The sequence below is a fragment of the Pteropus medius genome, unplaced genomic scaffold (assembly GCF_902729225.1).
Source record: "Pteropus medius unplaced genomic scaffold, Ma_sr-lr_union100, whole genome shotgun sequence".
In the NCBI taxonomy this organism is placed as follows: domain Eukaryota; kingdom Metazoa; phylum Chordata; class Mammalia; order Chiroptera; family Pteropodidae; genus Pteropus; species Pteropus medius.
This window is the reverse complement of record NW_024350319.1, coordinates 4661018-4688868: the sequence shown is the minus strand read 5'-3', so window position 1 is coordinate 4688868 and position 27851 is coordinate 4661018. Positions and strand designations below refer to the sequence as shown.

General features: G+C 31.0%; 1 protein-coding gene across 1 annotated transcript in view; it reads right to left on the bottom strand.

Moving 5' to 3' along the window:
* The window catches only part of LRRC7 (leucine rich repeat containing 7), a 1130220-nt gene that overhangs the window by 206388 nt on the left and 895981 nt on the right, over positions 1-27851 (bottom strand). Inside the window, exons 13-15 of the mRNA XM_039838554.1 lie at positions 22444-22522; positions 9609-9698; positions 4031-4087 (exon numbers count right to left, since the gene is read on the bottom strand). Coding sequence (XP_039694488.1) covers positions 4031-4087; positions 9609-9698; positions 22444-22522 — 226 coding nt within the window. The remainder of the gene's footprint in view (positions 1-4030; positions 4088-9608; positions 9699-22443; positions 22523-27851) is intronic.

The window sequence follows — 27851 nt, the reverse complement described above, 5'->3', positions numbered from 1 at the left end:
TTATTTTACATAAAAAGTTAAATAATTTACTTATAGGTGAAAATAAAAATGTGAAAACTCACAATGGGCCATGAATATATTGGAATAGATACAATTGAAATTTTGGAATTAATACTTTTCTAGATTCAGTAGTTTTTTTCAGCTTCTCAGAGGGGTACATGATCCAAAATCAAATTTGTAATCTCCACTCTGAATCTCTTCTTCCAACAGCTCTTAAAAGATCCTTATTCACCAGGTTCATTCAATTTTTTCATTCTATTTTGGTCACCAAAGTTTATTCTATTTATTGATATTGCCCCAGTAATTCTACGGGAACATGTCTGAAATATTCCTCTTAGTGATAGCAGATTGGAGAATCACTTCACGCCTTGTCTACCCAGGAGGGAGGGCAAACGTAAACATTAATATTAGCTTAAATTGCGTTTTCTTTTCTTCATGTTACTTCATATTTTCAAAATTATTACAGAAACATTTACATAAACTCATATTTTAGCTCAAGTTAAAACAAAGTTAATCATAGTCACAATATATTATTAATGGATGGACCATATTTTAACTTAAGGTATCAGAAAATACTCATAAATATGGAAAATTTTTTATTTAAAGATAAAACACACTATTGTTACTAACCTTGTATATGTTATATTAATCCACAGAATTGGTTCCTAAATATCATTTCAAAAAATTGTTCTTATCTTTTCATATTTATCTTGAAATATATTATGTTTCTTGATTAAATGTATCATATTTTAATGACAAAAGGAAATAAATAAGTTATACTACTTTTATATTTTCTTTAGTTGTTATAAATATTAATTTTCTTAATTTAAAATTACTTCCTCCCTTCTCATGACTTAGCTATTATGTATAATTTGAAACAAGTGTGTGTGTGTGTATGTGTGTGTGTGGATGTGTGTACATAAGTTCAAAATTCAAGGCTCAGCTATCAGTCACTGAAAACCCCCAATCATTTATCCTTGTCCTCCTCCATCTGATGCTCACCAAACACTCACGTGATTACAATATTTGGTATCCCATATAATTTTCTATGCGGAAAATAATCAACTGACAAAATGCTCAGGATGCATGACAGATAGTTCTCATTTGAATTAATACATCAGCTTTCTTATTTATTTATTGAGTGCTCACTATGTGCCAGCATTTTTTTAGGCTCTGGAGATTCAGCAGTGACAAAACAAACAAACAAACAAACAACACAATCTTTTTTAATAGAGCTTAAGTTCTCCTGAAGAGATTATCTCTAAGTAAACAGAGTCAAAATAACTATATTTATTTTGAGAACCATAAGTGCTATGAAGGAAATCAAATGTTAAGAGTGAAATGGTGTAATAGCTAAGAGGGAACAATCTTATAATGTGATTAGGGAAAGCCTCTGAGGAGGCAACACCTGAAGAAAGTCATAAAGCATAAAGAAGATCTAGCCATGAAAAGATTTGTGGTAAAAGAATTCTATACAGAGAAATATCTAGTGCAAAAGTATCAAAATAGAACAAACTCATTTCTGACTTGCCCTCAAAAATATAATTATGAGAATAATTCTGTTATGAGAAAAACACTATATCTGGACATCTAAAGGTTTTTTTTTTTTTTGGTTAGCTGTTTTCTTCAAATGTTCAAAGTTGTCAATTATAACTTATAATTGAGACCCATTGTTTTAGTAATTCAATGTGTAGATGAGAAATTTAATTTTTCCATTCATTCATATATCTAGAGGAGTGATCATAATGAAATGATGTAAAAATTTATAATACTAGCTTCTATTTAATAACTGAACTTGTTTTAGAATCTGCACTTATCAAAAATGTCTAGCAGTTTACTTAAAGGATACACATTTTAATGTATGGTATATTGTAATTCTTATACATTTTTACCTTTTCACAGATTGTCAGGCATATGGACTATAAGACAGAAGATGAAAAGAAGAGAAAATCACTAAAAAGATTTGGAATCTTATTTTTATCCCTGAGGAAATCATGACCTATCTCTTCTTGGAGTAATAATTTTAAAACTAAATTGTTTTTACTAAAAGTACATTTCTTTCTTTACTTTTATTGGAAGTGTAAAATAAAGGAGAGCAGAAAGCTCTCACATATCTCAGTTACAGGTCTAGATTGGTGATCAGAAGATACTATATGTAATACATAGAGAAAACACATAAAAGACTAAACTTCTTTCTGAAAATGTTTTTAAATGTAAAAACTGTAACAGCTATACAAGTCATACATGCACAACAGTCTACAAAGGAGATCCACTGTCATTTCTACACATCTTTACAATGTTTTTTACACCAAAGATAGTTGAATGCATATTATCCTACTTACTTTAATTCTGTTTGATATTGGGCCACAGTCTCGAAGCATACAGAATACCCATGAACCATTTATGAACACTGTTACTCATTACTCGGAATCATTCACACACCTACTTCATATCAAGTCCATAATATCAATATAGTCAGGCTTTAATTTATATTTAAAATTTACATCTTAAAAATATATATTTAGAGACCTGATAAACTATGTTAGATTTATTTTATATTTCACATCAAAACTATTGTTGGAGAGCAGAGAAGAATGGCTTCTCTACACACTCAATATTTTCTCCTAGATCTAAATGTAAATATTTAGATGAAGGTGACAACTGACCTTTCAGTATGGTTTAATTTCTACTTAGCCATGTTTCCACTGTACTTTAAATGTAATATTTAAAGCATTAGGTATGCAAATGACACTAGCTGCACTAGCTGCATTTGCAGGAGATTAATACCAAACCAGTAACACTTTCAGTCATATTCTCACCTCCGTTTATGCCTCCAACCTGGAAGAGGTGCTTTCCATTATACCTATGCATAACAAATGCTTTGGCTTAGAGAAAGGCTACTCAAAAGGCAGGGTGTCCAGATACAGCAACATTTCTTTCTTTTCATGTTTTCTCCTTGTCTTCCACTTATGGAGGGAGAATAGATGTTTTATTTCTATGTATATATTATTTCTACAATATATGTATTTTATCCCTATATATATTTTATCTCTATGTATGATAAAATTTTTGTAAATAATATCACACATTAAATGTATTTGAAGGTATTTTATTGACATATTGGCTGAAAAAAAATCAATGAATTTCAGCTAGTTTGGTTAGGGAAAGGATTTAAAAAGTAAAAAATAAAAGTAAGTTTTGGTTCAGCAGAAGAAAGGTCTCTAAGTCTTGCTAATATGCTTGAAAAACTAATCACTACACTCAATATTTTTCTGCAATACTACAGGAGGATGATAATACCAACATGGTACTTTCAATAAGTTAATTGTAACATATACAAGTCATATTGATTTATTTGAGTAAAACATCTTCCCATTTTGAATAATTTTTGAATTTCACAATTTTTTTTTCCTGCACAACACAAAATTCTATTTTTAGACCTGAGTAAGTCAAGGCAGGATGAAACAAAGCATTTCATTAAACTAAACATTGCATAAAATTTGGGGTATTAGTTTTTATATAAAAATATCCTATGTTGTTATAGAAACCAAATTTTAAACAGACTAAGAAAAAGGAATAGTTTGAAAGAATATATAAATATAATTTTCTCCAAACCATTTTAGGATTTCTATTTTTATATAGTCTTGATTTAAAAACTGAAAACTCTCACAATCCATAAATTAACTTGAAAATTTAAGCATCTTATTGGGTTGAATCTTTTCAACTGTTGATTGTTTTTGAGTTCAATTTCATATGTACAATGCAGTGACTTTCTAATGTGTGTGCTCAGATATGAGAAGAACCTTAAATGGGCTCTTCCCACCATTACTTGTAATTATTTGATTTTATAAGGCAGGGTACATTCTTAATATGAATCTCTTATAGTATACTATCCTTTTCAGTCTCTAGGAAAAATTATTAAAAAAAATAATGAAAATGGCAAAGCATAGCCAAAATAAAAAGTCATTTTTTTCCCTACTAGTGAAAGAAAAATCACAATTAAAAATTTAGAAAACACACAGTCACTTACTTTGGTAGAGTTTTCAAGTGATTTTCTCTTAACTCCAAGATCCGCAATTTGACAAGTCTGTAGAAGTAAAGTTAAAAATTGCTTCTTAATACTTTTCTATAAAACACTATTTCTGTGGTAAAGTCAAATATCACTGTATTATCCAAACAACTATGCCCAACATTACGTACCTTGGTTACAGATTTTTAAAGAATTGTACAAATTAATTATGAGTAGGGTTGCATCGACATTAGACAATAGCAAATGTCATTTGTCAAAGTGAAATTTGTCAAAATCAAATTTAGCAAATCATTTGTAAAATCAAAATTTTTTAAAAATAAAGGTCTTTCAAAGATATCATTGAGTTCAAATCTTCTAAATTTCATGTTTTATAAAAAAATATTCACTGTTGTTTAATTGTATGCATTCAACAGATTATTAACTATCTACTATATTCCTGGTGCTGTGTTCACTGGAAAATGGCAATATTTTCAAAAGACAATAAATGAACTTGTAAAGCAAATAATGTAGCACAGTGTTTAAGAGCTTGAGCTTTATGGTCAGACAGATCTGGATGAAATCTCATATTCTAACTCTGTGACACTGGGCAAATTAATTAACCCCTCCTAACTTAAGTTCCCTCATCTATAATAAGTATGCAATAACAGTATAAAATGTATAGGGTTTAGATGAAATGATGTTACACATGTAATCATAATATCTGGGGCATCCTAAATTTGAATATGTGTTAGCTATTACTATTATCATTAATTGCACAATGAGAAAAGATCTATATAATATACCACATTTCATGACTCTGTGATGAACATCTTAACATTTCTGAAGTGGGTGTGCACTGAAAATCTATAGCATCATCTATCTTGTGGGCTGTGGAAATCCTGTGAAGAAGGTGAAGGTGTTCATAGTTTCTGTTGCTATGTAACATTTGTGATTAGGAATTTATTTTACACTCAGTACTTGTTAAAGTTTACTTTTTAAAGTTCGCAGTCTGGAGCACACTATTAGTACTCATGTTTATAATTGAGCTTTAAAATGTACTCAGTCGAGACTACTTTGGAACAAATTAATTGGATTCTCTGAATTCTTGGTGTTTGGGGACTATTTCACTGTTTGAACTATTTCACTTACAGCCACCCATGTTTACTCTGCTTTTAGGTATTCATCTAGGTCTCTTTCTCTTTCTTTTTTGTTTTGACTATTTAATTTCAATCTTATAACTCTTTATCTCTATATGAAATAAAGTGATTCAGTTCTTCAGAGAATGGGTATAGCACTAGTAAAAAAGATTTCTTAAACATTTCTATGTCTCGTATCTTTTTAACATTTGAACTTATGTAATGATATTCTGACTTTTAGAGGTACCACAAATCAGGTTTTAAAAGGGATCTTAAGCATCTTTTTGTTCAATTATCCAGCTGCAGGTTCAAAAACTTTGGATTACAGTAATAAAATAGAACATATTTTGGCAGACAATTTACACAAAATTAAATTCTAATTCTGTGAAATTTGGCTTTGGTATTATGTTTCCTGTTTGCCTAAATCTCTTCCCTCATATTAGCACTACTAAAAGAGAACTGACAAAAATTCAAGACAAAAAAGTATATTTTAGGGTAACAAACATTTTCTGATTCAATAAATCAAAAGCACATTTGTGATGTTGTGGTCACTATCAGAAAGACGATGCTAATTTATATGAATGAATAGCAAAGTACTAATTCATTTAGAAGCTAGGCAAATGCTCTTTTGAAGATCTGTAAATTTTAAAAACTGTCTAAGTATATAGTTTTCATAGTGGTTATGATATCACAATCTGCAAAAGTAAAGAAATGCTGATGCACTTTTTATATGCAAATGAAGACTGCTACATGTTAAGAGACATCATTATTCCACTGAGTTCTTTTTATGTCATACATTAGCTTTAGTTAACAGTTAGGTATCGAGCTATACTCAGTCCATTATTTGAACATTTTCAAAGATGATCATTTAGAAAAATGCAGTTGACAATAAATTTATTGTCTTAACACTTAAGATATATCTCTTATATTTGCAATATCCAAGACATAAAAACAATCTAAGTCTCCATCAACAGATTAATGGATAAAGAAAATGTGATACACACACACACACACACACACACACACACACAATGAAATACTATTCAGCTATTTAAAAAAATGGAAATTTTACCATTTGTGACAACATGGATGGACCTTGAAGGCATTATGCTAAGTGAAATAAGTTGTACAGAGAAAGAAAAATACAGGATGATCTCACTTCTATGTAGAATCCAAAAAACCCCACAAAAAAACAAATTCATAAAAAAAAAATCAGATTTGTGGTTACCAGAGATGGGGGCTGGAAGGTGGGGTATTGTGTGAAAGCAGTCAAAGGGAACAAACACCCAGTTATAAAATAAATAAGTACCAGGATGCAATGTATAATACGATGACTGCAGTTAACACTTCTATGTAGTATATTTGAAAGTTACTGAGAAAGTATATTCTAAAAGTTTATTTCACAAGGGAAAATGATTTTTTTTTGTAACTATCTGAGATGATGGATGTTAACTGAACTTACTGTGGTAATCACTTCATATGATATGTAAGTTAAGTGATTATGCTGTTTAAGATCACACCTTAAACTTATACAGAGCTTTATGTAAATTATATTGCAAGAAAACTGAAAGAAAAAAATTGTTTATTGCAGAACACCTGAAAATATGATGATAAAAAATAAAAATTATTTATAATTTTACTTCCATGTAACCAGTCTTGTATTTCATGTATATTTAGGTTCATATTGGAAACGTAGTTTATATATTTTGTTATAATATTTTCCTAACATAAGAGCATAGGAATTAAATACATATTTCCCTAAGCAACATTATAAATCTCTATGTAGTACTGTCATATGGATGTACCATAGTATATTTAACCAAACAGATAAATGTGTGCTTCCACTTTTTTCATATTGTAAATAATGATAAATATCCTAGTCCATAAATTCTAGTGTGATATCAAATGATGATATGATACATTTCTAGAAATGAATTACAGAAGTAGTTGTTGCAAATATTTTCAAATATTTTAAAGCACGCTGCCCTGCATAAAGTTCACAGCATTTGCAATTCCATCAGTAGAATGTGAGGTTGTCTCCTTCCTCATTGAACTTTCTGTAATATGCTAGAAGATGAAGGCACTTTGTTGTCATTTTAATTTGTATTATTTTTATTATTCGTGAAGATAAACATTTTTCATGTGTTCACCGGTTGTACATTTTATTATGAATTGCTTGTACATTTCATTTACCTACTTGTTGCTCAAATGAGATCTTTGTCTTCCTACTCGTTTGTAAGAATTCCTTATATGTTAAGAACATAATTTGCATTCCATATATGGTAAAAATATTTTCCCAGTGTATTGTTTTTCTTTATTTTTTAAATATTTTCTGATATTTTATATTAAAAGTATTTATGTAGTCAAATCTATTTATTCATTTATGATCTTTTCCTTGTTCTTATTTTATAAATGTATTTCCCAACCCAAGAGCCAGAAATAGTAATGTGTATTTTTCTGCAGTTTTTTTTATATTTGACTCTTACAAAATTTATTTGATTATTAATAATTTCATTTTACTTTATTTTTTGCAAAATGTTTCATAAGTTAACATTACCTCATTTACTGAATAATAAAATGGTTTATCATAATAGTCACTTTTGAAGTTTCACCTACTGGCTCTGGTAAAGTACATACCTACAGTAAAATAAAACTGTATCATTTAAAATCCTAAGTACTCCACCAAAAACATATTAGAAAAAAAAAAAATGCAGTAAAGTTACAGGATAAGTCAGTGTGAAAAATCCATTGTGCTCCTATATACTAACAATAAAACTGCATTAAAAATTAAAAGAAATTGAAGAAGACACAAAGAAAGAAATGGAAAGATATTCTATTCATTAATTAGAAGACACAACATAATTAGAATGGCCATATTACCCAAAGTGATATATAGATTTAATGCAATCCCCATCAAAATCCCAATGGCATTTTTAACAGACATAGAACAAAAAAATCATTAAATGTCTACGGAACCACAAACAACCCCAAATGGCTAAAACAATCCAGAGAAAAAAAGAACAAAGCTTCAAATTATACTATAAGTGACAGTAATAAAAATACTAGCAAAAAGAAAAACAAAAACAAAAACACATGGACCAATGAAACAGAATCAAGAGCCCAGAAATAAAGCCACATATATATGGGAAAATAGTTTTTGACAAAGGAGTCAAAAATATATAATGAAGAAAAGAAAGCCTTTCTATAAATGATGTTGAGAAAATTGGAAAGCACATACAAAAGAATGAAACTAGACTTCTATTTGTCACCATACACAAAATTTAACTCAAAACGGATCAAATATCTATAAAACTTGAAACAATAAAATACATAGAAGAAAATATGGTACTAAACTTATTGACCTTGGTCTTAGAAAGTATTTTATGAATTTGACCTCAAAGGCAAGGGAAGTAAAAGTGAAAATAAATGGATATGTGAAACTAAAAAGCTTCTGCACAGCAGAAGAAACCATCAACAAAATAAAGAGGCAACCAACCAAATAGGAGAAGATATTTTTTAAAAAATCCTCTGATAAGGAACACAATCTAAAATAATATAAAGAACTTATTAAAACTCAACAACAAAAAACAAACAATCCAATTAAAAAATGTGCAGAGGGCCTGAACAGACACTTCTCCCAAAAAGAAATACAAATGACCAGCACATATATGAAAAGATGCTCAGCTTCACTTAGCTATTAGGAAAATGCAAATCAAAACTACAATGAGATACCACCGTCTTACATCTGTTAGAATGACTATAATCAATATGACAAGAAATAACGAATGTTGGAGAGGTTTTGGGAAAAACCGCTAGTGAGAATGTAAATTGGTACAAACAATATGGAAACCAGTATGGTTCCTTAAAAAATTAAGAATAGAGCTACTATATGATCCAGCAATCCCTCTCTTGAAAAATTTAAAAACGTTGATTTATAAAGATATATGTAACCCTATGCTCATTGCAGCATATTCACAGTGGCCAAGACAGAGAAACAACCTAAGTGTCCTTTGATGAATGATTAAATAAAGATGTGGTACATATATACAATGGAATACTACTCAGCCATAAGAAAAGATGAAATACTGCCATTTGCGACAACACGGATGGATCTCGAGAATATTATGCTGAGTGAAAGTCAGATAAAAAAGACAAGAACCATATGTTTTCACTCATATGTAAGACAGAAACAGAAAACAACAAACGAAAAACCCTCATAGTCACAGATAACAGTACAGTGATTACCAGAGGGGAAAAGGTGGTGGGGAAGTAGAAGACAGTAAATAGGATGAAATATACGGTGATGAAAGGACACTTGACTTTGGTAATGAACATACAATGCAATATATAGATGATGTATTATAGAACTGTACACTTAAAACATATAATCTTACTAACTAATGTCACTCCAATAAATTTAATAAAATTTTTAAAAACACATCATTTAAATTTCTTATTCTTACCTTCCAAAATTAGCTGGAAGAAATTCAAGAAAGGCGTCATTCAGGTAGAGCTGGGTCAGGTTTAGAAGCTGCGTGAAGCCATCAGGAAGTCTAGAAAAGAAGTTAAAGGTTTAGTCACTGCATCGATGTTGCCATAGAAACACAACAGAGATATATATATGTAAGGAGAAAAAACAGAAGTGTAATACAGTTTTCAACTCTCCTTTTGTATTACAGCAATAGAAGAATTTATTGAGCATGTTGTTTGAACATTTTGCTTGCTGTTAAAATAAATGGCAGTCACCCACCTCCACACTGCTCTACTCTGCTGAGATTTATGTCCCTACCAGTTAGTGACATCATCTCACTGTTGCCCTAACCTATGCACACCAGATATATATTTTTAATAAAAATTTCAAGTTATATGCAATGTTTTGTAATTTTAAATGTACTGTTCTTTCTCAGTAGAATAATCACATATACAGTCAGGCAAAGGTTTCTATTTACTCTTTCACTTAATCATTAAAATTTGTCTACAGTTTGTTACAATGATGACTAAAGCTGCCCAATATGAAAAGGAAAGAGTATTTTGTCCCCTTCACTGATTTCTTTAATGCAGGCTCAACATGTACGTATGCTATAATTCAAGTTGGTCCAATTCATGTTCACTAAAAATAAACAAGAATATTGAAATAATAATTAAACAGAATCGTAAAGGCTTTAAGAGGCATTAAAAGAGCTAGAAAATATCCCTTGGGGAAATTTTACCAATTAGATGAAATAATTATTTGAAATGTTTAAATCTTTTTCACCAAAAAGATTTAACTCAGAGATTTTCAGGACACTTCTCCCTAGAAGCGTATTGAATATTTTCCTGTAATTAGATTTCTGTTTAAACATCTCAATGTCTTTATCTACAGTTTAGAAAAGTATATTCTTATATAGAATACTTATAATTAGTGTTCAAATTTGCCTTCCTTTTAAATTATGACCTATCTCTCTTGTCTTTACTGACAAAATTATTTAAAGAGCCACCTATACTCACTGCTTTTTACTCCTCAAGCCACAGTTTTCTGGCATCTACCCCAACTCAATTACTAAAACAGCAGTTACCAAAGCCTCCAATGACCTCTTAAGTACCAATTCCACTAACTTCATTTCATTTTGTATCCCATACAGCCTAGCAACAGTTGCCATCATTGATTGTTCTCTCCTTCTTGGCTTCTAGTATACTACTTTTCCTGCTTCTCCTCCTACTCCTGGGGTATTATATCTGAGTTTCGTTCCATGGTTTTTCTTCCTCTAAGCTTTTGTTATGAAATATTTTATACACACACACACACACACACACACACACACACACACACGTGTGTGTGTGTGTACCCACAATGTAATTTAATAAATAGAGCTAGCACCTTTTAAACCCTCTTGGTGCCCCTCCCTGACTACATCTTCCTATTTTCCCCCACAAATTCCTGAATGTTTACTATTCTGCTTTTAAAAAATCTTTTACTATATCTATTTAAATCTTTTTTAAAAAGTGGCATGGTTTTTGCATGTTTTTGAACATTACATAAATCAAATCATACTATGATCATTTTTGAGACTTTTAAAAATTGGCATAATTTGTGAAATTCATTCATTTTGATGTAGATGACTGATAATGATGGCAATAGCTTTCTATTGTATGAATATACCACGAATTATTCGTTAATCCTTTTTTCTAAAGAACTTTACAGTTGTTTCTAGTGTCTTGTTTGCTTTCTATTACAAATATTGCTTCTGTGAATATTTTTGAACATATATCCTTTTGTACAAGAGGTTACTTAATTTATATCCTTGGTTCTCTGAGATTAATGTCCCTCGGGAAGAGCCTTCAATAAGTTACTAACAGAAGTATAAAAAGCTTGGTTCACTCACAGATGTTTTATACTGTTCTCCAGAGTTCCCAAGAGAAAGTAAGGTCTAGTGGTCCTTACAAGTAAATAGCTTGATAACACACCTTCAACAAGTATTTCCTGAGACCATCTCCTAAATATACTGTTTGAATTATTTTCTAAACATCTACTTCTGGGGAATACAGACTAAACACAATTGATATTTTTATATTAGTTTGTAGACAAATTTTATATACTCTTATGAGACTACTCTTATATTGATTATTTTTGCTGCAAATATCTTGTTCCAGTTTTTATTTTGGAGTTGAAGTGTTTGTATATAACTTACAGAAGATGTTTCTATAAATTTGCTCTTAAAGACATGTAGGATTCATGAAAATAGAAATAAAAAAGGAGAAAGGAGACAGGGAAGAGTGAGGGTGTTTATAATGTAAAGGTAAGACTTCACCTGAGATAGATGACCAAGAGAAGGTGAGTTTTAGAGAAAATACCTTATGTAGGAGAGTATTGAAGTTAAGATTTGAGAATATCAGTAGGGGACAGGGTTTAGAGGGTAATAAATGTTTGACTCAAAGGTGTGAACTTCATCCTATAGGATTAAAAAAATCTATGGGAGATCACTGTTTTTCTCTATATTTTCCTTTGTTGTAATACATGAGAGTTCATATCCTCGTAGTATGATTGATAGTTTTTATGATAATGATAGATTTTAATCCACATTTAAATACTGTCTTACTTTAATGTTCTTTTGGTTACTACGCTCATTTAAAAGAAGTTATAATTTATGACTTTTTATAAAAGGAGATTAATACATACAAAATGGGAATGTTAAAACCTTTGATCTAGTAATTTACTTTAACATTGTTACTATTAATAAGTAAAAAGAGTTTGAAAATACTAATTTTCTAGTTATAGGTACAATTTGAATTATCCAGTTTCCCTTAGTCTACTATTCTGTATATGTATACACTAAACAGTATTACATTACACTACTTCTTTGAACAAAAATATATTTATTAATTTCTGCTTCTCTGGAAAAATTTGTGCTCCAAGAAAATCTGGTTCCTTACATACATCACTTCTTCAAAGATTTAAGAATTGACCACATTGTGCAGATTCCAATTTAAAAATTGGACTGCCAAAAATAAATTATATGAAAAGCCAGAATACAAAGTAAGATAACTTTTTCAGCCTGGTTACAAACAAAGATAAGTTGAAATTTTTTATTAAACCTTTCTTTTTAAAAAAGTATAGAGTTAAAGGGTATGTTTATACGGTATGTCTTATTTAATAACATGTATTTTTTTTTGTTTCAACTCACTTCAACAAGAATTTGTTGACTGGTTACTCTGCACTTAGATTCGCAATTAATGTTTTTTTTTTTTCACACTTTCTCCATAGGATTCTATAAATAGATTTAGCAACATGCTTACACCAATTATTCTTTGTACAAGTGTTAGGCATTTTCTATTCTTGCGATAAATTATAAATTCCTTAAGTACAAAGAATTTTGTAATCTCCTCAATGATCTAGTATTGTACTTTGAAACATTATTTAAAAAATGTCTAAAGTCAGTAGGTCTGCTAAAAAAGATAGTCAATTTTATCTATTTCAAATTTTGTTTTGTTCATGAGTTAATGTTTTATTTTTTCTTTTCTTTTCTGAATGTTTTGTCATTTTTTAAATCCATACTTCATTGTTAACATCTAGGCATTTCCTAGTTTTTAGTCAAAAGTATCAATGTATTGACCACTACTTTTTTTTTTTTTTTAAGAAAGGCAGACTGCCACATGCAGCGCTTCATTTGGATGTGTCTGGAGTCTTGGAAGCTTGACTATCCTACATTCTTCTACAAATGGACCTTGAGAGCTTGTTTGGAGGTTCTAGCAGGTTCCAGCTACTCTTATACCCTTGACCAAAGAACGGTCCTCTCCTCTATCGGGGAAGGTCGTCCTCTTCGATCCAGAGCGCAGTTTCGGGAGGGACGCCGGTGGAGCGGTGAGTGAGGAAGGGGACATCCACCTAGCCAGCCAGATCAGCTGAATCAACCCTGGCGATCAATGGCGTGACAGATGTAGTAGCTAGATCGCCCCCACATCCGCTCAACCTTGAATATACATATGTCTATGCCTCTCTATGTGTCTCTGTGCTGAAAGTTCTAAAAGTTTGAATTGATGGGTCAGAGGGGGCCCGATTACCAATCCGTCAGTGGTGCATGGTGTTAGCATTTCTCTTGATATTTTTCCTTTTGGATAGACAAAAGCTATATCTGTTGCTAGAAGCATCACTGAATATTTTTCCTGCTTTTAACCATTTATTTTTTTATTTACAAAATTAATTAATATATTTATTTATTTTTTCATGATGAAATCCAATAAGTTTCAGCTGTACACTTCAACAGTCTAATTTTATGGAAAAAATTTGTAGCTTCTTAGAAAGACAATGGCCCATTTGTCAATATCACCATTTCCAGAGGAATATTCAAGGAGTGCCAAGAAAGAAGATATTCCCTAGCAACATAGATAAACTTGATGAAGATGACAATCATGGGCTATCTTTATCCTCCTCTAGGATATTCAATGAATCCAATATTTTACACTAATTTAGGCAGCTCTCAATAATTAAATGATACTATTCTAAAATAACTGGTGGTTTTCTACATTTGACTGATTTGTTTTAAAAAATTCAAATAGATGTTTTATATATGTTGATAAATCATTCTCTGGTAAGAAAACACTTTTATTTTATTAATTGCTAAAATTAAAAGTGGTATTGGTCCTAAACTCATGAACTTTGGATATAGAGAGAATTTTATAAATTTGACCTCAAAGGCAAGGGAAATAGAAGCAAAAATAAATGAATGGGACTATATCCAACTAAAAAGTTTCTGTGCAGCAAAAGAAACCATCAACAAAACAGAGGCAACCAACTGAATGGGAGAAGATATTTTCAAATGGGAGAAGATATTTCTGATAAAGGACTAATATCCAAAATACATAAAGAACTTATACATCTCAACAACAAAAAAACAAACAATCCAATTTAAAAAAAAATAGGTAGAGGACCTGAACAGATAGATACTTCTTCCAAGAAGACATGCATATGGCCAACAGACATATGAGAAGGTGCCCAACTTCATTAGTTATCAGTAAAATGCAAATAAATTTAATTTAAAAGTGGTATATTTAAACTACAACAAAGAGAGAATAATAAAACCAGACACCTATATGGTTTAGTGGTTGAGCACAATGGGCAATGATGTCAGAGGACCGTGGTTAGAATCACAGTTCTTTCAATTATTATCTCTGTGACCTTTGCAAATCTTTGTAGGAGTTAGTTTATTTTTAAAATGATGATACTAATATCAACTTGCAGAGTTACTCCAATGATTAAATGATGATCTGCCCCACAGTAGGAACTCAGTAAAAAGGGGAGAGTTACATTACTTTTAATTGGTATACTATTGTTTTTATTCTGATCTTTCAATATTAACTAAAATACTAATTTAAATAACTTTATTAATGTTACTTTCATTGTTGGAATAGGCAAATTAAAATTGGCTGCAGATATCTTTGTTTCAACATTTTGCTTTTCTAATTCCATTTACTTCAGAAGTAAAATGAAAATATATTATAAGCATTTGACCTCTAATAGAAGAGTTAAACCAAATTAAATTACATATTTTATCAGTTGTGATTAAGAAGCTAATGTAAAATCTTCTACCCTTAATGGAAAGATATTTTACATCTAAATATTTAAATTTATACAACTTAAAATTATAAAATTAATCTAAATATTACAGAATATTTGGAATATAAAGAGAAAAAATTACTCCTCATAATTCCATCTCCTTAATATAACTATCATTATCATTTCTTGTATTTCTAATCTAATTTTCAATAAATTATTTTAACATCACTGCAAACATATCATAATTTCTCTCTTTATTTTGTAATTATCTTTCAACTTTGCTGTATAACCAGAGTGACTACATAATCTATCATTCAAACTAGTACATTTTTGGGAGTTAAAAGGGAGCTATTATTAATCATGCCACATCAAGAGGTGTAAACTGGGATGACTTGAGGAAACAGAGCCATATGGTTACTCTATATATATCCTTTGTATCCATCCAGTAGATCTGCCATAATTTATTTGCAGTTTCCTTATTGTTGAACATTAAGAATATTTCAGATTTTTTGAAATGTATCTTTTAATTTAAACCAAAACTAAAATGATTCTTCAGAATTAGGGAAATATAATGAAAGGAATCTAGAGATTCAAATATTACCTTCATGTGTTTTCATCTGTAAAAAGGCATGTAGATAATATTCACATACTTCATAAGGTTGTTGTGATGATGAAAATGAAATAATGTATCTTAAAGCTTGAGACCTAATAGGTTCTCAATAAATGTTGGTCCATGCTCTTTTCACTGAGTAGTTGTTGGTTTCAATTTTATTGTGATAATTTTCACCAATGACTTGGTTAAGTCATTCAGACTATACTATAAAGTTCACATTGTAAAATTAAAACTAAAATGAAAACACTCAAAATTGTAACTTTTATATTCCAGGGTATTCATGACTTCTCTGTAGTTTTCTTGAGTGAAAGAAAATGAACAGAAAAGCAATAGAAAAATCAATGAAACCCAAATCTGTTTTTTGAAAAGAGCAATAGAATTGATATATTTCTAGTCAGACTGATCAAGCAAAAAAAGAAAGAAAACACAAATTACTAATACCAGGAATGAAAGAGAGAGTACCACTAGAGAATTCATAAATATTAAATGGCTAGTAAAAGAATATTAAGAAAAATAAGACATCAATAAATTTGAAAACTTATATGAGCTGCACAGACTCATAAAAATCACAAACTATAAATGATCACTCAAGAAAAAATAATAGATAATTTAAATAGTCTTATAGCTATTACTGTAACTAAAAACTTTCCCATAAGAAACGGCCAGGACCAGATGGCTGCACTGGCAAATTCTACCAATATTTAAGGAAGAAACAATTCGAATTCTATAAAAACTTCTATAGAAAATAGAAGAGAACCTAATCCAACTATTTTTATCAAGTTGGTTTTACAGATACCAAAACCAAACAAAGATATTACAAGAAAATAAATTTCAGACTAATATACACCATGAATATAGATGGGAAAATTCTTTACAAAATATTAGCAAAACAGAGCTATTATTTATAAAAAGAGTAATACTTCATGATGAAGTAGGGTTTATCCTTGGAAAGCAGTTAAATTGACAATTAAAAATCAATCAATGTAATTCAACATATCATTAGACAGAAAAAGAAAAAAAATCATCATATCGATAGATGCTTTAAGAAAAGTCCTGACAAAATTCAACATCCATTGATAATAAAAAGTCTCCAGAAACAAGATATCAAGACATGGTAGACATATTCTAAAGTGAAGCCCATGCCCTTCACTTCCTGTGTTTATGCTCTGGTATAATCTTCTCTCTTTGAGTGTGGTAGGACTCGAGATTTGCTTATAATACAACGGAATGCAGCAAATATGATGAGCTGCCACTCCCATAACTGTATTAAATTATATAACTCTGCATTGCTAGGTGACTCACTCTATTCAGCTGCTGGCATTGAAGAAACAAGCTGCTATGTTGTGAACTGCCTATGGTGAGAGGCACATGGCTGGGAACTATACCAGATTCTAGGACCCAAGAATACACTCAAACTGATAGCCAGCAAAAAGCTAGGACTCTTACTTTATAACAGCAAGTGAAAGAATTCTGCCAACAACCTGAGTGAGCTTGAAAGTTAATTCTTCTCCAGTTGAGGCTCCAGATGAGAATACAGCTTGGCTAATGCTTTGATTGCAGCCAGATAAAACACTGAAGTAGGGAACCCAGCTAAACCATGTAAAGAGTCATGACCCACAGAAATTGAGAGATAATATATGTTGTTTTGAGCCACTAAACTTATTGTAATTTCTTATACAGCATTAGAAAACTAACAAAGATTTTGGTATCTGGAATTGAGATTCTGATGTAATAAAAGCCTAAATATGAGGAGTGGCTTTTTGGAACCAGGCAGTAGTCAGACACTGAACAGTTGCTTTGAAAAACATCACAGAGAAAGTCTAGATTTCCTTGAAAATAAAAGTAGAAATCTAAATTTTGAGGACCTTGCTGAGGAGGGCTTTAAATGAAGTAAGGGAGAGATTATTAAAAATTTCCTCAATCTTATTGACTATATTCCTTATGTTCTACTTTATAACCCCATGACTATTTTGTAACTACCAATTTGTACTTCTTAATCCATTCTCCTTTTTCATCCACCCCACAACCCTCCTCCTATTTGGCTACCATCAAAATGTCCTCTGTATCTATGAGTTTGTTTCTGTTTGTTTGTTTATTTTGTTCTTTAGATTCCACATGTAAGTGAAATCATACGGCATTTGTCTTTCTCTGAGTGACTTATTCTACTCAGCACAGTACCTTCTAGTCAGATGGGTACTGGATTTATTGGGGAGATCACTTCATAAGTTATATAAGTTATATAAATGGATTATATAAATAATCCATTCCCCTTCTAGGTCCGATGGGTACTGGATTTATTGGGGAGATCACCTCATAAGTTATATAAATCAGATGGGTACTGGATTTATTGGGGAGATCACTTCATAAGTTTATTGGGTAGATCACTTCATAAGTTATATACAACATAATCATTATGTTGTACATCTGAAACTAATATAATATTGTATGTCCACTGTAATTGAAAAAAATTATTTTTATGTTGTACTATATATTTCTCTATTTTTATTTTTTTATTAAATTTACTGAAGTGACATTGGTTAATAAAACTAAATAGGTTTCAAGTATACAATTCGATAACACATTATCTATATATTGTATTGTGTGTTCACCACCCAAAGTCAAATTATTAAAAAAAAATCCTGAACTTGATAAAGTGCATGTATGGCAAAACAAGTAACAATTACACCTAATGATGATAGTCTAAATGCTTTCTCTTTGTCTGGAAACAAGACAATGTCCCTTTTCACTTCTATTCAACATTGTACAGGATGTCCTAGCCAGGACAATAAGGCAAGAAAATTAAATTAAAAAAGTCATACCAATTGAAAAAAATAAAACAAAACTGTCTTGACATGATTCAATCTAGGAAATCACTCTAAATCTATAAATTATTTACTAGAACTAATAAGTGAATTTAGTGACGTTGCAGAACATAAAGGCCATATAAAAAAAATCAATTGTATGTCTATATATGGCCTTTATGTTCTGCAACGTCACTAAATTCACTTATTAGTTCTAGTAAATAATTTATAGATTTGGAGTGATTTCCTAGGTTGAAATCAATAACCAACTGAATAATAGGAAAATCCTTTGCAATTTCACAAAAAAACATGAAATGTTTGGAACAAAATAAACAAAACATGTATGAGATTTGTATGCTGAACTCTACAAAACATTCATAAAATAAATTTTTAAAGCTCTAAATAAATATAAAAATAAACTATGCTCAGGGATAGGAATACTCAATATTTTTGAAATGTCAATCCTGCCCAAACTGACCTACAGATTCAATGTAATCTCTATCAAAATTTTAGAAGGATTTTAAATTTTTTGTAGACATTGGTAAGCTGATTATTGAATTTATATGAAAAAACAAAGGGCATAGAATAACCCAAATATTTTGATAAAGAGGACCAAAGTTGAAGGACTCACATTCCCCGATTGTATGAATTACAATAATTAAAAACATTATGGAATATATGTAAGAAGATGGAATATAGATCAATATATAAAAAAGAGAATTCAGAAATGAAACTGCACCTCAAAGGCAAGAGAAGTAAAAGCAAAAATAAATAAATGGGACTATATCAAATAAAAAGTTTCTGCACAGCAAAAGAAATCATCAACAAGGTAAAGAGGAAATTGTCTAAATGGAAGAATATGCTTGCAAACAATGCCTCTGATAAGGGCCTAATATCTAAACTATAAAGAACTCATACAACTCAACAATAAAAAAACAAACAATCCAATTAAAAAATGGGTAGAGGACCTAAACAGATACTTCTTCCAAGAAGACATACAAATGGCCAACAGACATATGAGAAGATACTCAACCTCGCTAGCTATTGGGAAATGCAAATCAAAACTACAATGAGATACCACGTCGCATCTGTTAGAATGGCTATCATCAACAGGACAAGTAATAACAAGTATTAGGTTGTGAGAAAAAAGGAACCCTCATACACTGCTGGTGGGATGTAAATTAGTATATCCACTATGTAAAACAGTATGGAGGTTCCTCAAAAAACTAAGAATTGAATTATCATATAATCCAGTATTCCCTCTCCTGGGTATTTATCCAAAAAACTTGAAAATACTTATCCACAAAGATATATGCACTCTGCTGTTCAGAGCAGCATTATTCATGGTGGCCAGGACATGGAAGTAACTGAAGGGTCCTATGATAGATGATTGAATAAAGAAGGTGTGGTACATATATAAAATGGAATATTATTCAGCCATAAGAAAAGAAGTAATATAGATTATAAATAAATACAAGGAAAGATGCTACTTGGACATTAAAACTATAATTTAAAACTACACTGAGATACCACTATGAGATAGTACCACCTACTAGATTTGCTAAAATAAAAAAAAATATATATATAGAAAACTGATAGTATCAAATTCTGAAAAAGATGAGAAACAACGGAAATCTAATAAGTTGTTGGTGGGAATACACAATGAACAGCTATTTTGGAAAACATTTTGGAAACTTCTTATAAGGTTAAACATACATGTACCATACTACCCAGAATACTCTTCCTAGATGTTTACCCAATAGAAGTGAAAACATATGCTTACACAAACAACCTATATGTCTATCAACTAGTGTTAGACAAACAAATTATGGAATACTACCTAGAAATAAAAAGGAATGTAATACTGATTCTTGAAATGATGGCTAAATCTCAAAATCAGTGTGTTAAGTAAAAAAGTCAGACACAATAGTATGATACCATTTATATGACATTTTCAAAGGCAAAACCATGGGACTAGAAATCAGATCAGTGGATGATTGAGTTAACAGAACTTTTCGGGGTGACTTAAATAGTCTATATCTTGATTATGGTGGTGGTTCCATGACTGTACACATTTGTCAAAAGTCACTGAGCCCTACACTCAAAAGGGTGAATTTTACTGCATATAAACTATACCTTTAAAAAAATAAACTTTAAAATTCGTATACTCTATAAATTTACTTTTCCATCAAGTAATTTTTTATGAATTCCCAAACAGTTTAATGTTAGGCATTTTTTTTTGGTGAAAGACCATTCATTCATCTTTTAAAAAGTTAAACATATGAAAGCACTTCAGAGACATAGTCAATAAAACTATAAAGTTTAAGCTTCTTAAGGGTGTAATTTATCATCTGACTTCCATTCTCAAAGATCTTAGCATGATTCTTAAATAAGATGAGTTGTTAGAATTAAAGAACTAGAAATCAAAACAATTCATCATCTGCCCTGGATTATGACTCAAGTCAAGGACATGGCTGTAGTATTGATGTGAGAAGTTAGCATCCTCTGTATCTTTTTTGAGAAAATTGGATTTTAGTTTAAAAGTTTTGGAAAACATTTTTCACAGGATCTTTTTTTTCTTTCCATATTCTACTGTTTAGGTAGGAAAACTATCTTTCAAACACATTTTATTGCTTGATGCTCCACTTTTTTACTAAAGGCCTTGAGTTATTTCATACACCACTTCATACATATATTTCATACACTATAAAGACCTTCATCTAAACGTCTATCCCCTTTTACGTTCTATTCCATTCTTATTCTCATCTACAGTCTCTTCTCATGATCCACAGAGAAACCACTCTCACTACTTCCTCTCAATTCTATTGGTGAAAAATTTCCTTTTGAATTTTCTTTGGTAAACTTACTTTTATCCTCTTCTAAACACAGTCCATTCACTAAATGATTTTCCAGTGGGCTTCAGTTTCTCTCAGTCTCTCCAACTTCATGTGGATAAAGGACTGAGGGCATTTTCTCAAATCCTGCTTTCAGTTTTTATATAATTATAATGCCAGTCTTACTTTGAAACTCATTCTCTGCATCCCAATATTACTGATTTCTTTCAACCTCTTCCAAATATTACTATAACTGTCAACAGCCTTTCTAGAGTTTATGTCCACTTCCTTTGTTAAGTGACTTTAACATTGAAGTTCATGGCCTCTCCAATCCATTCACTTCATAGCTTTTTTGACCTATTCGATCCACAGCACACTCTGTTATTATGACATAACTGTAATCTGCCAATATGGTCACATGCTGGGTCTCATTCTTCCCTGGCATTTCTCTAATAATAAATCATGAATCACCCTGTGTCTGATCACAGCATCTTTATCATCCATTTCTTCCATTCTGCTATCCTCATAGAATTGTCTTTTTGCTCATCCTGTAATCTCAGGTATACAAATACTACCTTTTTCTGGTCATATGTAATCCCTTTACCAGCTTGAACTACATGATCAGCTATTTTCATTCACCTGTCAATACCTTAAACTTTTGCACTCTCTTGAACTTTCATTACATCCCTGATGCTACTTTTCTACCATGACCATAACTAATAACTGTTTTCTTCTTAGTTTCGGTGCTCTTCCATGGAAACTTGTCTGAGAGCCACGGAAAAAATTATGACATAGTTAGCTTCAAAGTAATGCCATCTTGCACTAATTAGGCTTTCATTGTTACTCAGTAATGCTTTTAATCATCTTTTGTTGAAGAATTCTGATATAATTATTCCTTTTCCATCATTCTACTGAATTGAATTTTAAGTGCAGCCTTTAAAATTTAATGTAAATTTCTCTTATCTTGGTACATTATTCGCCAATGGAAACACAAAATAAAATAAAATCACTCATACTCACTTAGAAATGGGATTGACACTGGCTTCAATAATTGTTAAACACTTACAGCACTTTATGTTTTCTGGAAATTCTTGTACACCTAAAATGTAAAAAAAAAAATACATGAAAGTATTCCAGTAAAAATTCTCTAAATTATAGTTATAACATTAAGAATAATTAATTAAATATACAGTATAAATGTTATTGGGGTAATCATTTAAGTAAGAATAATAACATATTAGTGTCATATGACATATACATACATTTAAAAATAAAACGAATGTTAATATTTTATGATAGTAATAATTGAAAACAATATAAAATTGAGGACAATTGTATATTTGACATAATAGATCTTTGTTCTTTACATATCTAAAGATATAAAAATAGTTTAGGCTTATTTAGTTATTATATTGCCACTACTGGAGGAAGGAGAAATCAGCAGATATAAGGAAACAAGATAAAAATCTTTGCTCCCTTCATGTTATATGATTGGGAAGATTGAACACATACATGTAAAAAATACCTAAGGACGAATCACAAAAACAATAGATATTCTCAAACTAATATATGACTCTAACAAATTTTATGTAATTTTTCCTTGTTGGCACAGAGTGTAGCTCTGCATTGCCTGAAAAGGTGAAGAGGTGAGCAGCCCTTCCTGGGTCAGCTCTGGAGGCTCTGAGGTAGCCAGCCTAGCTGATGGCCCTTGGAGAACTGTTCATCTGCTGTCACAGCTGTGCTGTTGGCTATGTGACAGAAAAACACAAGTTTTTCCTCCTGAAAATCAGTAAGTTGCAAAATCTAATCCATAAATGCGGGCATCAGGAATAAAAGATGGGAGGACATTTCAATCAATTGATGCAAATGAATTAAATGCAGTAAGCCCTGAAAAAGTTAGAAAAACAGCTCTATGAAACCATTTCTGTATGCCTGCAGTCCGACATGCTCTCAATTTTTGAAACTATTACTGAGGAAGTAAACATTTGTATAAAGTATTAGTTCTGTTAAGCACTTCATATCAGACAGAAGGAACATTTTGTGGCAGGTTTTAGTTGAACTTTTTGATGATAGATATTTAAAACTGAACCTTCCTAGAAACATAGAGAAGTAATATGCACAGTAGTTAAGTGCACAGTAATATGCACAGAACCACCATGTCCATGGTACCCTGAAGCCCAGTGAGTCAGCAGGAGGGTGGCCAAACCAAGACTGGTTGTTTATTCAGTGTAAAGTAATGGTATGAAAGAGAGTATGGGGACATTTTTCATGCCATTTTCTTATGTGAAACTTCACCAGAAATTATACTGTCCTAAAGTTATTGCTAAAGTATTTTCCTTCTTAATAAGAACCCAAGGAATTTTAAGAGCTCTGTTATGTGTGAATTGAATGAGAATGGCCAATTTATTTTTTTTGGAAAGGCCATAACACCTAGAGCTTCCCTCATTAACTAGATATTAACAAAATGGCAACAAGTCAATAAACTAACCTTTGAGTTACCCTCAACATTGCCCCTTGGTATTCACTTTTAATTTGGATATCTAAAACCAACAGAGTAAGTGTAAGTCACTTTCTTTTTTCCCGTTAGTGTCTTCTATTCAGTCACCAGTTTGGGCTCAATATACACTGGCGTACCTGATGTCTTCTGTCCACATATGTCTGCCTCAAGACATCTTAAATGATGTGTAAACCAAGTCATGAAAACAGAAGCAAATTAAAATACGATTTTAAGGAAAAGACTGTATCTCCTTATTTTCTATTGAAAATAGAATTCCCTGCTGTGGTGAAAATGCTAGACACAGAGCAGAGTCCTTCGGATTAGGATGGACTCCTAACTTTATCGCTCATTGGTTAGGTAACTCTAGGAAAGTCACTTAAATGTTCAATGTCTTACTTTCCTACTATGAAAAATGGTGATTATATAAATAGTTTCATCAGAGAGTTGCAGTGGGGATAAGAGATAAAGTAAATAAAGTAATTGGCAGAAAGTGCTGCATAAATGTTATCTATAATTCTTAGAAATAAATAGAAGTAGAGGGTATCAGTCAACAAGAGAATCAACAATATATAAATATATAACTAGTTTACGCTGACCGATATTTTTATATTTTTGCTGAGGTGTTTATAGCTAATTGATTTGCTTATAAAAGGTGGAACACATTTGGAAAAATAGGTGCCAAGGGAATTTCATTATTTAGACTAATATATGTGCCCTACTGTTTAGGAAAAGTTCTTAGAGCATAAATGCAACTTATAGTTTAATCTAAACATAGAGAAGTAATATGCACAGTAGTTAAAAACACAGGTTGGAAGGATGACTGAATCCTAGTATTATCACTTAACAAGCCATGTGAATAACCTTAGGCAGTCATGTAATATTCAAGTGTCACTCACTCATTACTTGCCTAATTCAAAGGATTGTTCTAAACTTTAGAAGTTATGAATGTAAAGCACTTAGTATCATGTCTGGCACTTAATAAGAACCTTAAAAATACCAGATAAAGTTAATATATTAATAGGAGGAAAATTAACTTAGACTTCTCTATGTCTGTGTATAAAATAATTTAATTCTCTTAATAATCTAGTGAGTAAGATATATTAGGCAATATTATCTTCATTTTATGGATGAAGAACCACAGATTTACAAGGATTAGGTGACATTTAAATACCTAATGACTGCTTATAGATGGAATGGATATAGGTGGCATTTAATTCACTTTTCTAACACCATACCCTTGTTCTTCTTTACTCTATTATGTCACTTCCTATTAAAATTATGTTAGATTTTATTGTAGAATCCACATTTTTATTAACCAATCTTTGGGACTGGTCTGTCTGAACACAGTGTTTTCAATTTATAAAAAAAGTTACATATATTACATATACACATACACACACATTTTCTATGATGAACTTTGTATTGATTTTGAAATTTATTCTTCCAGATATAGAGAGATAAATATCTTTCACTTTAACAATATATCTTATTCCAGCCATTTTCACCTGTGATTACTGTAGAAAACAGGATCAAGTATGTATACTCCATACAATTCAAGTTCTAATCCCTATTTTTCAGTGGAGCTATCTCCATAGTCTTTGTAACACAGGCCCATAAAGAACTATCTTCTAAGGACATCATAAGTTCACTTCTTTTGAGAACCCCTGGATATTAAAGCTTATTATATTTAGACTAGACTATATTTGGTTAAGCAAAATGAATGTATTCTAAAATAATGACACAGAAAGCACTGTGTTTAATAGGTAAAATGGAATGGTATATTTAGTTTAAAAATACACAATTGACCTATTCACGAATAGCTGACATCAATAAATGTTTGCCATCCAAATTAGGACACTTGAGTAGTATTTTCACAATGTGCTTACTTCAGCAACTATAGCACAAATTTATTTAGAATATGTCTACAGGAATACTGTCAAATGAGAAATAACAATTCTGTATTCTGAGCTTAAAACATCTCAGAAATAAAGCTCTTAATGTAATGGAATTATTCATAATTGCATTAATGAAATATTAATATTAATATCCTTAAGAAAAAAACATGTAATAGATTACTTTACCTGATTTTTTTTTGCCTTTCTCCTTTTTAAAATATTAGGTTGAAAAGTTACTGCCCAACTTTCAATTATTCAAGAATTAATTCATTCTTATTCTTTTTCCTGCTTCCTTTTTTAGATCATTTCACTGGTGGGCAGAAAAAGGCGAGGGGAAAAATCTGAAATCAATCAAATACGAATTTTCCCTGCCTAGCAAGGGGAAGTAATGGCTAAGACTAGGTTTTAGTATATTCAATTAATTGTTTTTACATGGACTACCTTGTTTATTATGAATGCAGAAAGATTTTGAAAGGAGGATCTTAAGTCAGTAATTAATATAGTTTTTAACTTTAATTGTAAAAAATATTATTGATGTAAAAATGAAAACCCGCACTAAAATGGCATTAAAATCTTGTGTTAGGCTTTAAGTTGGTTTTAAGTTGATATCAAAGTATAAAAAAATGTTTTTCCCAATGCAATAGGTGTGGAATCTAAATGTACCAAACAATTTTTTCATTATCAAATATAGAGCCTGACAATAGCAATAGCAATGTTGACCCTTATGATCAAAAATGAAAGATCCCTGAAAGGCAAATCTGAGTGTAAGGCATTTCTGTAACATATACTCTGTCTTTTAATCTCATATTCTGGATATATCAATTTAATGTGTTATAATTTTTACCTGTTCCCATCTACCCTCTCATCTAAATCTTCAGTCTTAATATCATCCACATAAATACATTTAAATTCTATCATCTGCATGAAAATTCACTTAACTATTATAGACCATAAGGCTCTCTCTTCTTAGTGCCTAGCTTTTTAAATTGTATTCTCTATGAAATGAATAAGACTGAAAAATAATGAGATACAATATGGCTCATAAATTGAGAAATCACTGCTTTATCATCTTGTCTTATATGGTTCTCTGATATTTTAGTAGCTAACTTTAATTATAAGGTCCCTGACAGGGAAGATTCATTCATACATGCAACAAATGTTTATTGAGTGCCTACTCTGTGTTAGGAACTGTACTAAACACTGAGAATACAGTGTGAAAAAAATGTATATGTTCTCTTCATTTGTGGAGCTTATACTGTAGCGGAGAAATACATACGATAAACCATAGAGATACTTAATATAAATATAAAATACATAAAATTATACAATATTTTAGCTATGGAAAAATATAGTAAAAGCAGAATAAATGGATCAGAAATACCTAGGGGATTAGGGTGAGCATCATTGATTGGGAAGATGGCATTTGAGCAATGACTTGAAGAAGGTGAAGAGATAGGGATACAGATGTCTGGATGTCTGAGGGTGGAAAGTAAGAGCATTTCAGGCAGAAAGAATAGATAGTGACGATGCTATAAAGCTTAAATATGCCTGGTGTATTCTAAGAATAGCAAGGAGGCTAGCATGGCTAGAACACAGTGAGAAAGAGAAGCATAGCAAAAAAAATGTCAGAGAGATAATATGGGTGTATGTGGCAGAGGAGATCAGGGTGGCAACTCACCTAGGGCCTCTCAGGCCACTGTAAGAATTTTCATTTTTACTCTGAATAAAATAGAGACAATAAAAAACATAAGTGTGACATGGTCTGATTTATAACATGAGAAGATCATTCTGTCTCCTGAGTATCATGGCCTTTCTAAGAGAGAGGCCAATTAAAGGCTATGGTAAACCATGAAGATGGTTGATAGTGGCTTGCATCAGGGTTGGAGCAGTGGAGGGAGTGAGAAGTGAATGGAATCTAGATATATTTTGAATGTAAGATCAATAAGATTCCCTGATGGATTAAATTGGAATGTGAAAGATAAAAGGAAATCAAGAATGACTCTGGGATTTTTGCCCTGAGCAACTTTAACGAAGGA